General features: G+C 38.1%; 1 protein-coding gene across 8 annotated transcripts in view; it reads right to left on the reverse strand.

The window, feature by feature from the left end:
- EML5 (EMAP like 5) overlaps nt 1-18,430 on the reverse strand; it is a 168,586-nt gene that overhangs the window by 41,809 nt on the left and 108,347 nt on the right. For all 8 annotated transcript variants that reach the window (XM_032405737.1, XM_032405736.1, XM_032405735.1 and 5 more), the window contains 2 exons: nt 5,341-5,493; nt 4,487-4,618 (listed from right to left, as the gene is read on the reverse strand). In XM_032405737.1, the coding sequence (XP_032261628.1) occupies nt 4,487-4,618; nt 5,341-5,493 (285 nt within the window). The remainder of the gene's footprint in view (nt 1-4,486; nt 4,619-5,340; nt 5,494-18,430) is intronic.

The following is an 18,430-nucleotide window of genomic DNA, read 5'->3' on the forward strand; positions in this document are numbered from 1 at the left end:
AATCTTATTATTTCCTTCCTTCTGCTGGATTTGGGTTTTGTTTGTTCTTCTTTTTCTATCTTCTTTAGGTGTAGGGTTAGGGTGTTTGAGATTTTTCTTGCTACTTTTAGAACTGCTTTTGCTGCATACCAAAGATTTTGGATTACTGTGTTTTCATTTTCATTGTCTCCATGTATTTTTTAATTTCTTCTTTGATTTCTTGGTTGACCCAATCATTGTTTAGTAGCATGTTATTTAGCCTCCATGTACTAGTATTCTTTCCAGTTTTTTTTCTTTTTTCTTTTCTTGTGGTTGATTTCTGGTTTCACGGCATTATGGTCAGAAAAGATGCATGGTATGATTTCAAACTTTTTGAATTATTGAGACTTGTTTTGTGTCCTAATATGTTATCTAACCTGGAGAATGTTTGATACGCACTTGAAAATAATGTGTATTCTGTTTTAGGATGGAATGATCTAAATATATCTGTTAAATCCATCTGGTCCGGTGTCATTCAAAGCCACTGTTTCCTTGTTGATTTCGTTTGGATCTATCCATTGATGTAAGTGGGATGCTAAAGTCCCCCACTATTATTGTATTACTATCAATTACCTCTTTTATGTTTGTTATTAACTGTTTTATGTAGTTAGGTACTCCCAAGATGGGTGCAGAAATATTTACAATTGTTATATCTTCTTGTTGGATTGTTCCCTTTATGAATATATACATCTTTCTTTGCCTCTTGTTACAGTTTTTTAAAGTCTATTTTGTCCTGGCTTTCTTTTCACTTCCATTTGCATAGGAAATGGTTTTCCATTCCTTCACTTTCTTTTTTTTTAATTTAAATTCAATTAGCCAACATATCGTACATCATTAGTTTCAGATGTAGTGTTCAATAATTCATCAGTTGCGTATAACACCCAGTGCTCATCACATCACCATTCCTTTTCAAGCTGCATGTGTCCTTAGGTCTGAAATGAGTCTCTTATAGGCAGCATATAGATGGGTCTTGCTTTTTTATCCATTCTGTCACCCTAGTCTTTTGATTGGAGTATTTGTCCATTTATATTCAAAGTAATTATTGATAGGTAGGTACTTATTGCAATTTTGTTACTTGTTTGTGGTTGATTTTGTAGTTCTTCTCTGTTCCTTTCTTCCCTCACTCTGTTTTCTCATGGTTTGCTGGCTTTCTTTAGTGATATACTTGGATTCCCCTCTATTTTTTACATATCTACTACTGGGTTTTGATTTGCTGTTACCATTAGGTTTGTATATAACATCTTATGCCTACAGCAGTCTATTTTAAGTTGATGGTCGCTTAAGTTTGAACTCATTCTTTACTCCTCTCCCCGCTTCCCTATTTTAGGTATATGGTGTCATACTTTCCCTTCCCTTTCTTTTATAAATCCTTTGACTGATTTTTATAGAAATATTTAATTTTACAGCTTTTGTGCTTCCTACTTTTCTTACTCTAATTTATGGTCTTTTCGTTCCACTCAGAGTCCCCTATAATAATTCATGGAGGGCTGGTTTAGTGGTCATAAATCCCTTTAATTTCTGTTTGTCTGGGAAACTCTTTATCTCTCCTTCTATTCTGAGTGATAGCCTTGCTGGATAGAGGATTCTTGGCTGCAGGTTTTTTTCTTTCAGCACTCTGAATATATTATGCCATTCCCTTCTGGCCTGCAAAATGTCTGCTGAAAAATCAGCTGATAGCCTTATGGGATTTCTCTTGTATGTAACGGTCATCTTTTCCCTTGCTGCTCTTAAAATCTTCTCTTTATCAATCCTTTTTGCCATTTTAATTACTCTGTGTCTTGGTGTGAACCTCCTTGGGTTGGTTTTGCTGGGGGCTTTCTGCATCTTCTGGATCTGGATTTCTGTTTCCTTTCCCAGATTTGGGAAGCTTGCAGCTATTATTTCTTCAAATAAATTTTATTCCTCCCTTTCTCTTCTCCTTCTGGGATCCCTGTAATGCAAATGTTATTACTCTTAATGGTGTCACTGAGTTCCCTAAGTCTGTTTTCATTTATTATTACTTTTTTTTCTCTCTCCTGTTCAGCTTGATTGCTTTCCATTATTATGTCCTCCAGGTCACAGATCCATACTTCTGCTTTCTCTAGTGTACTATTTATTCCATCTAGTGTATTTTTAATTTCATTTATTGAGTTCTTCATTTCTGATTGGTTCTTTTTTATGTTTTCTATTTCTTCATTAAGGGCCTTATCGAGGTCATCTACTCTTTGTTCAAGTCCATTGTGTCTCTTTATGACCATTACTTTAAATTCTCTATCAGGCGTGTTCATCATCTCCATTTTGTTTAGTTCTCTTGCTATGATTTTGTCCTCTTCTTTCAACTGGGACATGTTCCTGTCTCCTCATGTTGTCTAATTCTCTGTGTTTCTATGTGTTAGGAAAGTCAGCTACGTCTCCTGCTCTTGAAAGCAGTGGCCTTATTGAAAAGAGGTCCTGTGGTGCCCTGTAGCACCATGTGCCCTGTTTACCGGAACCTGGTGTTTCAGCAATGTCTCCTGTGTGTGTTGTGTGTGTCCTAGTGTTGTTGCTGAGCAGCTTTTGCCTTTAGTCCAGTCATCTGCAATGGCTCTCTTTGCTGATTGTGGACAGGTTTATCCCTGGGTTGTTAATAGGCCAGTCTGGGGCCACCCTGGGCTTGAGTTGAGTCAGACCAGGTTTTTGCCAGAGATGTAGTAGCACCAAACTGTAGGGCACTTTCCCTTGAGAAGCTTTCATAGGTGGGCAGGGCTTGCAGTCAGATGAGATGTCTGCCCCCAGCCCACTGCTGGGGCTGCAGTTGGACTAGTATGTATGGTTATCTTCTTCTCTCCCCAGAGTTAGGAGTCTCTTTGGAGTGGTGCTGGGCCCTGTCAGGGCTGCTTGCACCCTGCCAGAATTGTGGCATTACTCTGGATGGGCTCCTGCCAAGGGTGTATTGGAGGGGGCATGTCCCCAGGAGCAAGCAGTGTTCGGGTGTGTGGTGTGAGCAAGGTTTGTGCGGGTCTGCTGTGGGAGAAGACCTGGAACCCAGGTCTGGCTGGAGAGGATGTGTCTGCAGAATGTAGGGGCGGGGTGCATTGTTAAGCAAGTTAGATGGAAAGTGTTCCTGCTTCACTGATTCTTGTAGGTAACCCTGCGTCTAGGCTAGGGACAGGGGAGGGAAATGGTGCCTGCCCCCTCTTTTGTTCTTAGTTTCGCAACTCACATGCTCTAAGATTAGTAAACAAATCTCCTTTCCACATACCCCAGGTGTTTTCCAAACTGCTGCTTCCAGGGCTGTTGTTATGCTGTGTCTTTAAGGGTGGAGACTCAGTTTCCCCTCACTCTCCTGGCTCTCCCAGAGCCAAACCGGCTGATTTTTAAAATTCTAGGTGTAAGCCTAGAACTAATTGTAAGAACTTGTGGAATTCGACCCCTCTGGTTTTCAAAGCCAAATGTTTTATCTTTTCCCTGTGGGCTTCCCACTGTGATTGTCTGTTTCTTTCCCCTCTCCATGCCCGCAGTGTCCCTTCTCCCTCCTGCAGACAGTCCTGTGAATCCATTTAGCTCCCAACTGCATCTCCATCCTTCCTATCCTCTTCATGTGGCCTCTTCTCTACGTTTAGCTATGGAGAATCTGTTCTGCCAGTCTTCAGGTCATTTTCTGGGTTATTTACACTGATGTGGGTGTTAGTTTTATCTGAGACAAGGTGAGTCTAGCACCCTCCTACTCTGCCATCTTCCCCAGAAGTAGAATGTTTAACTTTTATGGGAAAAATTAAGCTTAAACATAAAAACCATTTTCCTTACAGTCAACCACATAAGTAATTCATAAATGGTTTAATTTTTGTGTATGTATATACATAAAAACTATTTCTGTTGTTACGCATATAAAAAAACCCTAGAAATAAATTTGAGGATTTTTTTAAAAAGCTTTTTGTTTAATTATGTTTGGAAAAACTTTAACAATACTAGATTTATGTAAATGAATACATGAAACAAAACTATAGAGCATTTAAAATATTTAGCATTTATCTAAATTATTAAACACTGCCATGTGCAATGCATTCTACTGAAAAAACAAAGACACTCATTAAATTCTGTATGTTATACAATTGTGATTATTTTTAAGAAATGCGTTTTATTGAATGATGGGGAAAGGACATTAAAATCCTCATTAATGTATCTATTTTCCAAATTTTCAATTATTATTTATACTAAGCTTATCTGACAAGAGCCAGAACAAATGACTAAAAAATTTTACATAATATTTAATTTACTTTACAAATTAAAGAATTTGCCACTTACTGTACTATCTCTTGAATTATATAGGAAGTATTGAAAAATCTAAACTCACAGCATTCACCTTCAGATGTGAAATAAAGGAGTGGAAAGTAATTTTGAGAATGTTTCTCACAATGATTCTGAACTCATCTGTTGAATCACTGTTTCTCTAAAATAGCTATACTAAATCAAATGGAACTTTTACCAAATAGGTTATTTAAACTCTTACCTCTAATATCCCAATCAACATGGGTTATGTAACTGGTAGCGCCTTTGCATATTCCTACTCGTTTACTACTCATCACATTGTATATATCTATAAAACTGTCATGGGATGCTACCGCAAGGTATTTCCCAGAACCTGTAACAGAAACATATTTGCTTGAGATTTTCTATCTTTAGAAATATTTTTTACATTCTACAACTAGAGTTAATTTTCTTAACATTTTTTTGGAGGAACTCTTAGGTGTTTTGTAAATTATAACAAAACCTGTATCAAGTGATAATCTGTATTTTTTCAAGCATATTATGACTAACAAAATAAAATGTTTTCTTTAGTGTAGTGAGACAGTTCAATGGAAAGAAAAGGCCAAAAATTATATATCATATAATACAGTTTGTGTTTAACTAAAAAAAGTTTTTTAAAAAGCCCTCTAAATTTAGAAAAAATGGAAGTAAACCAACATAAGTAAATTTTGCCTTAATGTTAGTACTTCCCACATTACAGTGGGTTTCTTCAGAGATAATACCACGGAAATTGCTAAAGCAAAATTAGTGCAAAATTTCAAAAGTACTAAGAATATAATGAAGACAGTTACCCAATCCTTCTATGTTAGAAATGAGGAAAATGAAACTCAGAACAGTTCCTTGGCTTGAGCCTATTTATTTAGTGACAGAATTGGTATTAAGCTGGATATTTTGCCACTGATCTAATTCAGGAATTTTACCTTTTACCATACTGTCTTTTCTCTCAAAAAATTAAAATTCCAAGATAAAATAATGGTTAATAAAAATTACATATTGATATATTTGCCCACGGCCACCCCAAGTTAATAATCAAATATGATTTCAATGATACCTTACCTGGTGAAAATCGAATATCTGAAATAATATCTTTTCTGTGGTGAAAAGACACAAGATCCTCTAGAGTATCTGCATTTGCCATTAAGAAACTTCCATCATTCAGACCTACAGCTAAAGCTTTACCATCAGGAGAAAAACAGCAACATCTCCCACCTAAAAAGAGATCGAGAGTATATATCACGCAATTTTCTTCTATTTAAAAAAATTATGTGCTTAAGGAACCTTTAATTTCAAAGAGAATTCCTGTATTCATTATGGCCTCAAATCAATATTCAAAAGCAGTCAAGGGATGCAGGCAACAAAGTTTTCTACTGAAATCAGTGGTATGAAATTCTAAGCAATAATTAATACAAACCATTTCCCTCTTCTGAATGTAACAAAAGTACTAACGTTTAAAAACTTAAAAAATCAAGTTGATGAGAAAGAATGAGAGATTTTAACATAAAAAGCCAATGACATGTGGAAATGTCTTTTAGTGGGAGGTTGCTACCTCTGTAGTTTCTATCCAACAAATCAGAAATATAAGGAATAAGTCCATTTTTATAAAAATGCTTTCAAATTTGAAAAAAATACGAAAATATTTTTGATATATATTTTGATATAATATGAAAATTATTAAACCTAGGAAGATCTATCCATGCATGAAAGATCTAACCATGCATGAAGAAATAATGATGCTAATATTATTAATTTTAAAAAATAAGGGTTAATATATATTGGGAAATAAACAAAAATGGGCTTGTCCTGACAGCAAGGGATATGGCAGACATATTCAAAAGCCCTAAGACTTCTGGTGTCTTGCATAAAATTTGGAGAGGGAGGGATGGGGTACAGCTGTCACAGAATGAAAAGTTACAGAATGAATTGAGAACAAGTCATTTATTTATCTTTTAATTATCAAGAACATAATGAAGAAATCTGGAAGTATTTCTGATATTTAAGAGATGATGGCAACCTAGAGCAGGGTAGCTGGAGTGGAGGTGATGAGAAAGGTTAGGATTTGGATATTCTGAAGATAGAGCTGGCAGGACTCTGACTAAAGGGAGGAGCACAGGAGAAAAAGATAAAATCAAGGATATTTTTTTTTTGAATGGTGATGTCATTTACCAAGATGGAAAAAACTAGAGGAGGTCCAAGTGTTCATTTTTTTTTTTTTTCAAGTGTTCAGTTTTGTACCCATAAAGTTAAGGATACCTATGAGAAATTCAAGTGAAGACATCAAGAAGGCAGTGTGGTATAATTACACTTCTCTGGAGCTCAAGGGAGAAGACTAGACTAGAGATATAAATATGGGAGACAGTAGCATACAGACAGTAGTCACAGTCATGAGCTGGATAAAAGCTTGTTATTAATTTATTGCCTCTCGGCTCCAAATTCACCCTTTTCTTTCGGGCTATGTGATACTAGAACTAGGCCCTATAGACATTTTTCCTTTTCCAGCTACTTTGATTTTGTCCAGTAGAGGGTACTGGAAGGTCCTTGCAAGGCCAAAGAAGGAAGGGATTTTTCTTTCTCCTGGTGTGCTGGAACTGGGAGGGCAGATTAACAACAGGGCAAGGGTAGGTATTGGGGCTGGGGCTGGGATGAGATTTTTTTTCTGCCACCATAGCAAAAGATTTCCTAGACCAGCCCTCTGGCAAGTTTCTTTTCTATGGCACCCACATCTCTCCAAAGAGATCTGAATCTCAGCCAGGGAAAGAGGAAGGGGTCCTTCCTTAATCAGCACCCACCAATCTACAGGTGGCAGCTGCTTTCTGCAGTTTGCTTCTATACTCCTTAGAATCCTCTTTACCCCTTTTAGTACTTAATCACCTTTTATTGGCTAACAACACTTATTCAATATTAAATTTTCCCTATTCCAACTTACTAAGGTCGTTCTGTTTCTTCATTGGTAGAGAATTGGTACTGAAGTAGTCACAGGAGACAGATCATTAAAGATGGGATTTTTGGAATTGGTTGAGTCATGCCTTTGGGTTTAAGCACAGTGCTGAGCCCTTGCCAATGGGAAATGGGATGTTAGTAATCCAGGGTATATGTATGGGCATAACAATCAAGTTATCTCCTGCAGTTAATTGAAGTAAAATGCCCTCGGAGTCCAAGAGGCTGCTGCCTTTGACCATCACAAAAAGAATGATGACTGCAAGGACTATGCTGTGCAAAAGATTCCACTGAGTGCATGGAACATTTAACAGAAAGAAGTAACAAGCTCAGATCCTTAAACTCTCAGCACGAGTCATGGTCTGACTAGAGACCATGGGTTGATGTTGCTAAAAATTAAACACAAAATTTAATTGTGTAGGTTGCAAATTTACAATGTCAGCTGAATTCCCAGTTTCACCAAGTTTCTTATGTGATGGGGCACTGATTGGGAAGGAAGGAACTTTGAACTGTGGAATGGGAGCATCTGGTTAGATTCAGACAAAACTGAAAATCTTGAACTTCTGTGTTTATTCTGAGTCTCACGGCCAGCGCCAAGTTTGCTGTCTTGTGCCTGGGAAGACTGACCTTCTGGGGTAGATGCCTTGCAGGGGATGTTTAGCCTTCTGAAGAACTATCACAACCACTTCTCTGCTGTCACTAGACCCCTACCTTGGATCAAATCTCAGCATGCTCTAGGGCAGAGGTCGGCAACAAACCTTTTCTTAAAGGACCAGAGAGTAAATATTTTCAGCGTTGCACGCCATATGGTCTCTGTCACTACTACTCAACTCTGCTACTGTAGTACAAAAGCAGACCTAGACAATACATAAATGAATGGACATGGCTGTGTCCCAATAAAATATTATTTACATAATCAGGAGGTGGGCTGGATTTGCTGACCTCTCATAGAGGAAGGAATCCAAAAGCTTAGGGAGGTAAGAATGTTGAAGTAGATTTCTCATATGCAACCTGTATACTTGCCCACCAACTACACTGCCCCCCCAAAGTCTAGAAAACAGTCCCTTTAAAAGCATTGAGAAATACATTAATCAAGGGCAACATCTACATCTTTGAAAAGCTCTGTGATGTCCTCCTATGTAGATCAGGAAAGGGAGATGTTTCCATTAATATGGGCTCCTTGATTCAATAGGGGTCATCTAGGAAAAGCAGAAGCCAAGTAGCAGCACTTAAAAGAGCAGATTCTTTTACCAAAAAGGGCAGCAGGAATGTCCTAATAATCAGAATGTTTTGGCCTGTGGAGATTTCTGTTGGTGACTAATCAATCATGGTGTCTGCAGGAATGAAATAGATGAGTAGGCTACTAGATTAGTGTTTGATCTATATAATAGAAAAAACTCCAGACCTGGTGGCTAAAAAACCTGACTTCAGTTACCATAATGGAAAGTCACAGATTCTCAGCCTGTTTTCAGACCTGAGCCAATTCATATACTCAGAGCCCCTTGATTAAAGGGAAGGCTAAGTCCCATTGGGAAGGACCCTGTAGCAATGCCACAGTATATTAAGTAAATCTTTCTCCAACAATCAGTGGTCACAAATGGTTCAACTGAAGAAAAGGAAATACTCAAATGTTCAGGAATTAGTAAACAGGGGTTCTGAACTAACACTAATTCTATGGATTCCATCCAATTCCTGAATTGTAACAGATACACTTGGCAACTTGTAGAATCCACTAGATTGTCTCTGTGATCCATGGGATAAGGGTCATTACAACAGGAAGAAATAAGTGCAAACCCCTGGAAATTCCTCTCTCAAGATCATAAATTAGATGCAAAACTGCAAGCCTGAGAATTGCAAAAATTAGTGGCATTACCAAAGACTGAAAATATGCACTAGTGAAAACACCTATCACATTTAAACTTGACTGTTTGGTCTATGTGAAATAAGATGGATTTTAATTTTTTTAAAGATTTATTTTAGAGACACACAGAGAGAGAGACCCCCACCACACTCTCACTTTCTTTCTTTCTCTGGGGCAGAGGGAGAGGAAGAGAAGCAGACTCCCTGCTGAGTGTGGAGCCCGATTTGGGGCTCAATCGCAGGACCCTGAGATCATGACCTGAGCTGAAATCAAGAGTTGAATGCTTAACCAACTGAGCTATCCAGGCGCCCCTAAGATGAATTTTAGATACTAACTATGATAATAAATTTAATCAGGTAGCGATGCTAACTGAAGATACTCTTTCAGATCTTTACCAGCACAAACAAACATAGCCCTTAACATTTTGCATGCAGTTATTGCCCTGGTTAAAGCTTTTTTTCTCCACCCCCAATCTGTAAGGACCAGCAGGGTAGTCTGCTTTTACCTGGCTTGTATCTGTGCACACCTTCAAAGCCTTGCCTCAGGGCTATTCAACTCTCCTGTTTTTTGTTTTTTTGCCATAGTATAGTCCACAGAGATCCTGATCATCTTGACATTCCACAAAACATCTCAATGGTCCACTACATTGATGACATTATGCAGAATGGATCTGGGGAGCAGGAAGCAACAAGTACTTTAGATGTCTTAGTAAGACATAACTGAATCAAGAGAGTGGAAGATAATTACCACAAAAATTAAGGGACCTGCCACTTCAGTGAAGCTTCTGGGGATCCAATGATATGGAATACGTCAAGATATTCCCTTTAAAGTGAAAGGTTGCTACACCTTCCAAAACCTACCACAAACAAAAGGAGTAAAATGTCTGTAATGCCTTTTGGAAGCCTACACATTTGAGTGAGCTGCTTCTACCCCTTTATCAAGTCACTTAAAAGGCTTCCAGGGGACTAGAACAAGAGGAGGCAAGCTAATCTTCCACTTGGGCCTTATAATCTAGCAAATTCAATGATACTCAAAGTGTCTGTGGTAAACAAGGATGCTATATGAAGCCTCTGGAAAGCTAGTAAAGGAGAATTGTACTGCAGATCTCTTAGATTTGGGAGAAAATTCCATACCCTCCTTTACAGATACCTATTTTCCCTTTGAGAAGATGTTTTGGCCTTGCTACTAGGCCTTGGTAGAGAGTAAATGCCTAACTATGGGATATCAGGTGACTATGTGTCCTAAGCAGCAATCTATGATCAAATGGAAATGGTATATAAAAGACCAGTCTTCCACAGATCTGGAAGTCAGAAGTAATTTGCATGAACAAGTAGCTCAGAATCCAACAATAATCCCTGCTACAATACCTCTTCTCTCTCTCAATCTATACCTATGGCCTCACAGGTATTCATTAACGATCAGTTGACTGAGGAAAAAAAAAACTTGAGCCAGATTTATAGATGTTCCTATACAGTAGATGTTGGTATCCACCTGAAATCACTATAGCTCCACTCAGGGGTGACCCTGAAGGATAGCAGTAAAGGTAAAATTTCACAATGGGTAGCACTTCAAGCAGTACATTTGGTTTTCCACTTTTGTGGTGAAAGATGACCAGATGGACAGATTTACACTGACTCATTAGCATCTGTTAACTATTTGGATGATCAGTTGAGGACTGGATTCTTTCAGGATTAGAAGATTAGAGACAAGGAAATCTGGAAAATGAAACTTTCAGAAAGGGCAAAAGATATGAAGATTTTTGTGCCCTACGGAATGCCAAACAAAAGTGTCCACTACAGAGGAGACTCTCAATGATCAGGAGAACAAAATACTATGCTCTGTGGACCTCAGAGAAGTGTCTTCTTCTAGCCAGCTAGCACTTACTCAGTGGGCCCGTGGAGGCAAGGACAGTGTTTGACTTAGAAAACATGGACTCTCTTTTCCAAGGTTATCTTGCTACCACTACCACTGAGTGTCTAATCTGCTAACAGTAGAGACCAAGTGAACTTCTGCTATAACACCATTCCCCAGGGAGACCAACCAGCCAGCTGGTAGCAAGCTGATTATATTGGACCTCTTCCATTATGGAGGAGGCAAAGATTCATCTTTACTAGAATAGACATGAATTCTGGATTTGCCTTCCCTGACCATTATGATTCTGCTAGCACCACCATCCATGGACACATGGGACGCCTTTTCCACCATCACCAAATTTCATGCTTCTGATCAAGGAACCTATAGCAAAAAATGTCCAGCATTAGACTCATACCCATGGAATTAACTAGTTTTATCACAATTCCCACTACTCAGAAAAAGCTACTAACAGAACAATTAATTAACAGTGGAATGGCTTACTGAAAACTAATTTATGGCACCATCTGGGAAACAATACCGTCAAAGACTGGGATTTTGTCTTACAGGATGCAATATATGCTTTGAATCATAGACCATTACATGGTGCTGTCGACCTCATAGCCTGTTTACATGGGTCTGGAAATCAAGAAGTGGAAGTGGGAGTGACTCTTCTCACCATTCAATCTAATAACGAACTTGCACAATTTTGTTTTGCATCCTGGCAACTCTGAGCTCTGCTGATTTAGTCTTATCTCCCAAGAGCAGGGAGAATTCTTTCACCAGGGGACAGAATGCTTCCTCTGAATGAGAAGGTGAGACTGCCACCTGGTCATGTTGGGCTCCTTATGCCAGTGAAACAACAAGCAAAGGGGCTGTTACTCTTCCAGCTGAAGTAATTGATCCCAATTGCAGAGGGGAAACTGAGTTATTGCTACACACTGAGGGCAAAGGGGACTATATCTGGAACCCAGGGGGACTCATTGGGACATTTCTTAGTCTTCCATAACCAATGGTAAAACTTAATGGAACAGCAACCAGGGAAAAAAACAGGTAGAGATACTGAGATTTCGTATCATTTAGCAATACAGGTTTGGGTTACCCCATGAGCCAAATAACTCCAACCACCTGAGGTTCTGGCTAAGGACAAAGAAAATATTGGGGTGCCTGGGTGGCTCAGTCATTAAGCATCTGCCTTCGGCTCAGGTCATGGTCCCAGAGTCCTGGGATCAAGCCCCCGCATCAGGCTCCCTGCTCAGTGGGGAGTCTGCTTCTCCCTCTCCCACTCCCCCTGCTTGTGTTCCTGCTCTCGCTATCTCTCTGTCAAATAAATAAAATCTTTAAAAAAAAAAAAAAGGACAGGGGCGCCTGAGTGGCTCAGTCATTAAGCATCTGCCTTTGGCTCAGGTTATGATCCCAGGGTTCTGGGATCGAGCCTTGCATTGGGCTCCCTGCTCCACGGGAAGCCTGCTTCTCCCTCTCCCACTCCCTCTGCTTGTGTTCCCTCTCTCGCTGTGTCTCTCTCTGTCAAATAAATAAAATCTTTAAAAAAAAAAAAAAGGACAAAGAAAATATGAAATGGGTAATAGAAAAAGGAAGTCAGAGATATCAACCATAGCCCATAACCAGTTATGGAAACAGGGACTATACATAAACGCTTATTATGTGTATACATAAACTATTTACTTCTTTTTAAAAATATTTTTTTTGGAAGATTTTATTTATTCACTTGACAGAGAAACACAGCAAGAGAGGGAACACAGCAGGGGGAATGGGAGAGGGAGAAGCAGGCTTCCCTCTTAGCAGGGAGTCCGATGCGGGGCTCGATCCCAGGACCCTGGGATCATGACCTGAGCTGAAGGCAGACGCTTAACAACTGAGCCACCCAGGTGCCCCTTAAAAAATATTTTATACAAGTTTGTCGGTGGTTAACTTTACAATTTAGTCTTTTTTTTTTAAAGATTTTATTTATTTGACAGAGAGAGACACAGCGAGAGAGGGAACACAAGCAGGGGGAGTGGGAGAGGGAGAAGCAGGCTTCCCGCCAAGCAGGGAGCCTGACATGGGGCTCGATCCCAGGACCCCGGGATCATGACCTGAGCCGAATGCAGACACTTAACCAACTGAGCCACCCAGGTGTCCCTGTCTTGTCCTTTTATTGAGTATTACAATCATATCTCAAGGGAAGAGTAGACTTTTTTAAGAGTAGACTTTTAAAATTATGCCTGGGAGTAAAGAAAGACGTCAGGAAATAGACTTGTGTATGCTCCCTGGGTTCTAGATAGAGGGGAAAAAAATCATACTTGAGGACTCACAAATGTAGGGTGGCTTATACAAATCCTAGATTTCAAGCTATGCTAATTACAGGATTCATGCAATCCTAGTTAAAGAAATCCTTAGTAGTTCTCGATGGTAGCAACTTATGCACCTGGGAGAAGGACACAAAATCACTCTGGAAGAACACCTTTGATCCAGACCTCGGAGAATCCCCCTACAGGTAAAGAAAGCCCAATTAAACATAAACTTACAATCCAAATTTTCAAGCACAAAAGAAAATGGCACACCAGGAGGGAGTCAGCAGAAAAATAACCCCTAAACAGCAGAAAGAAAAAACACAGCATAGTCAGATCCCAAAGGATGTCAGATAACTAGATTTTATATTCTTTATCTGATAGGTAAAGATTAAAGACTTAAGAGAGGAAAGCTAAAACATAAACAAGGAATGACAGGTTATAAAAAAAATCTAAGGTGAATTCTCAAAATCAAATACCTAATAGGTAGGTTACACAGCAGATGTGAAAGAGAAAGAGCTGCTAATTATTCAGCCATCAAAAAGAATGAAATCTTGCCATTTGCAACAACATGGATGGAGCTAGACAGTATTATGCTAAGTGAAATAAGTCAAAGAAAAATACCATCTGATTTCATTCACATGTGGAATTTAAGAAACAAAACAAATAAGCAAAGGGAAATAAAAAGAGAGGCAAACTAAGAAACACACTATAGAAGTAAGGTCATGCACAAAATAAAAGTACAGATACGAAAAAAGATATTGTAGGCAAATGGAAACCAAAAGAAATCTGGGCAGCTTTACTTTTATCAGACAAAACAGACTTTAAAATAAAGACTGTAATAAGAGACAAGAAGGTCAATACATAATGATAAAGGGGCCAATGCAACAAAAGGATGTAACATTTGTTAATATTTATGTACCCAACAGAAGAGAACCTAAATACATAAAGCAAATATTAACAGAACTAAAGGGAGAAGTAGACAGCAATACAGTAAGAGTAGGGGTCTTTAATACCCCATTCACATCAATGGATAGATCATCTAGACAGAAAATTAATAAGGAAACACTGACCTTAAATGGCATGTTACACCAGATGGGCTTAACAGATATTTACAGAAGATCCATTCAAAAACAAGAGAATACACATTCTTCTCAAGTACACATGGAACATTTTCCAAGATAGATCAATGTTAGGTCACAAAACAAGTATTAATAAATCTAAGAGGACTAAAATCATATCAAGCATCTATTCCAACCACAACAGTATGAAACCAGAAATTAATTACGTGAAGAAACCTGGAAAATTCACAAATACATGGAGATTAAACAACATGCTACTAAACAACCAATGGGTCAAAGAAGAACTTAAAAGAGAAATAAAAAAAATACTGAGATGGGTATTAAAGAGGGCACTATTGAATGGAGCACAGGGTGTTATACACAAACAATGAATCATGGAACACTACATCAAAAACTAATGATGTAATGTATGGTGATTAACATAATAAAATAAAAAAATACTGAGACAAACAAAAATGAAAATGTAACTTACCAAAATTTATGAGATAGAGCAAAACAGTTCTAAGAGGAAAGTTCATAGTGATGAATGCCTACCTTAAGAAACAAAAAAAATCTGAACTAAATAATCTAACTTTACACCTCAAGGAACTAGGAAGAAAAAAAAAAAAGAACTGAAGACCAAAGTTAGTAGAAGAAAGGAAATAAAGATTAGAACAGAAATAAATGAAATAGAGACTAAAAAGACAATAGAAAAATCAATGAAACTAAGAGCTGGTTCTTTGAGAAGACAAATAAAATTGACAAATCTTTAGCTAGACTCACCAAGAAAAAAGAGAGGACTCAAAATCAGAAGTGAAAGAGGAGGTGTTACAACCAATACCACAGAATAAAAGGATTGTTTTTTTTTTTTTTTTTTTTTAAAGATTTTTTATTTATTTGACAGAGAGAAAGGCAGCGAGAGAGGGAACACAAGCAGGGGGAGTGGGAGAGGAAGAAGCAGGCTTCCCACGGAGCAGGGAGCCCGATGCGGGGCTCGATCCCGGGACCCTGGGATCATGACCTGAGCCGAAGGCAGACGCTTAACGACTGAGCCACCCAGGCGCCCCCAGAATAAAAGGATTGTAAGAGACTACTACGAACAAGTATTTGCCAACAATTGGACAACCCAGAAGAAATGGATAAATTCCTAAAAACATACAACCTGCCGAGACTAAATCATGATGAAATAGAAAATCTGAACAGACTGGTTACTAGCAAGGAGATTAAGTCAGTAATCAAGAATCTCCCAATGAATAAAAGTTCAGGAGCAGATGGTTTCAGCGGTGAATTCTACCAAGTACCTAAAGAAGAATTAATACCAATCCTGCTCAAACTCTTCCGAAAAATAGAAGAGGGAGGAACTTTTCCAAACATATTTTACAAGGCCAACATTACCTTAATACCAAAATCAGAAAAGATGCCAGAAAAAAAGAAAATCACAGGTCAATATCTTTGATGAACATAGATGCAAAAATCCTTAACAAAGTATTAGCAAACTAAATTCAATAATACATTAAAAGGATCATACAGCATGATCAAGTGGGATTTATTCCAGGGATACAAGGATGGTTCAACATATACACATTAGTCAATGTGATACACTACCATTAGCAAAATGAAGGATAGGGGTCCCTGGGTGGCTCAGTCAGTTAACCATCCAATTCTTGATTTCAGCTCAGGTCATGATCTCCAGGTTGTGAGATCGAGCCCCATGCCAGGCTCCATGCTGAGCATGGAGCCTGTTTAAGATTCTCTCTCCCTCTCTCTCCCTCTCCTTCTGCCCCTGCCCCCTCACTCTCTCTTTCAAAAAAAAGAAAGGATAAAATTCATGATCTCATTAGATGCAGAAAGGCATTTGACAAAATCAAACATCTGTTCTTAATAAAAACTCTCAACAAAGTGGGTATAGAAGAAGGCTACCTCAACATAATAAAGGCCACATATGACAAGCCCACAGCTAACATCATACTCAATGGTGAAAGGCTGAAATGTTTTCCTCTAAGATCAGGAACAAGACAAGGATGTCTACTCTTGCCACTTTTATTCAACATAGTGTTAGAAGTCCTAGCCAGAGCAATCGGGGGTGGGGTAGGGGAGGGGAGAAGAAAAAGAAAAGGCATCCAAATTACAAAGAAAGTAAAACTGTCACTATTTGCAGATGACACATCATATATAGAAAACCTTATGACTCCATCAAAAACTGTCAGAATAAAATTCAGTAAAGTTGCAGACTACAAAATCAATACACAAAAATCTGTTGCATTTCTTCATAATAACAAACTCTGAGAAAGAGAAATTAAGAAAACAATCCCATTTATAATTGTATTAAAAAAAAAAAAAACCCACCTAGGAATAAATTTAACCAGGGAGGTGAAAGACCTATATACTGAAACCTATTAAGACATTAATGAAATTAAAGACAAAATAAATGAAAAGATATTCTGTGCTCACTGATTGGAAGAATTAATACTGTTAAAATGTCCATATCACCCAAAGCAAAATATAGATTCAATGCAATCCCTATCAAAATTCCAATGGTATTGAGGTGTCTGGCTGGCCCAATTGGTAGAGCATGTGACTCTTAATCTCAGGGTAGGGAGTTCAAGTGCCATGCTGGGCATAGAGTCTACTTAAAAAATTCCAATGGTATTTTTCACAGAAATAGAACACTCCTAAAATTTGTATGGAACCACAAAAGACCCTGAGTAGCCAAAGCAATTTTTGAGAAAGAACAAAGCTGGAGGCATCACAAGCTCTGATTTCAAACTATATTATAAAGCTACAGTAACTAGAACAGTATGGTATTGGCATAGAAACAGACACACAGATCAATGGAAATGAATACAAAGCCCAGAAATAAACCCATACATATATGGTCAAATAATTTAAGACAAAGAAGCCAAGATTATACAATGGAGAAAGGATGGTCTCTTCAATAAATGGTGTTAGGAAAACTGGCAGACACATGCAAAAGAATGAAACTGGACCACTATCTTACACCATTCACAAAAATTAACCTGAAAGAAATGTAAGACCTGAAACCATAAGACTCCTAGAAGAAAACACAGGCAGTAATATGCTTCTTGACATAGGTCTTGCTGATTTTTAAAAACCTAACACCAAAATCAAACACAACAAAAGCAAAAATCAACAAGTGGGACTACAACAAGCTAAAAAGTTTCTGCACAGCAAAGGAAATCAATGAAAAGGCAATCTACCCAACGGGAGAAAATAGCTGCAGATCATATATCTGAGTGGGGGCTTTTATTCAAAATATATAAGGAACTCCTACAACTCAATAGTGAAAAAACAAACAATCCAATTAAAAAATGGGCAGAAGATCTGAATAGATACTTGTCCAAAGAAGACATACAGATGGCCAACAGGTACATGAAAAGATGCTCAACATCATTAATCATCTGGGAAACGCAAATCAAAACCACAATAAGATAGACCTCATACCTATTAGAATGGTTATTATCAAAAAGACAAAAAATAACAAACGTTGGCAAGAATGTGGGGAAAACAGAACCCTCATGCACTGCTGTGGGAATGTAAACTGGTGCAGCCAGTACAAAAAACAGTACAAAAATCAAAAATAGAACTACCATATAATCCAGCAATTCCACTCCTGGGTATTTATCTGAAAAAAATGAAAACAATAATTTGAAGGATATATTCATTCCCATGTTCACTGCTGCATTATTTTCAATAGCAAGGATATGTAATAACCTAAATGTCCATTGATGGATGAAAGGATAAAGAAATTATGGTATACAATGGAATTTAATTCAGCCATAAAAACAAATGAAATCCTGCCATTTCTGACAACATGGATGGACCTCAAGGGTATCAGCTAAGTGAAGTCAGAGACAGACAAATACTATATGATCTTTTATATGTGGAATCTAAAACAAAACAAAAACCCAAGCTCACAGATACAAAGAATAGACTGATGGTTACTAGAGTTGAGGAAGGGGTAGGGAGAAAAAAAATGGGATTTGATTATAATTAAAAGCTAAGACCAGGGAGTACAAGTTTCTAACAGAAATTTCTAATACATCATTACACAGAAAAGTGTGAAAGGTTAGCAATATTTAGAAAATACTGGCTTGGGCGCCTGGGTGGCTCAGTTGGTTAAGCAACTG

Source organism: Phoca vitulina, unplaced genomic scaffold (assembly GCF_004348235.1).
Source record: "Phoca vitulina isolate PV1807 unplaced genomic scaffold, GSC_HSeal_1.0 scaffold7, whole genome shotgun sequence".
Classification (NCBI taxonomy): domain Eukaryota; kingdom Metazoa; phylum Chordata; class Mammalia; order Carnivora; family Phocidae; genus Phoca; species Phoca vitulina.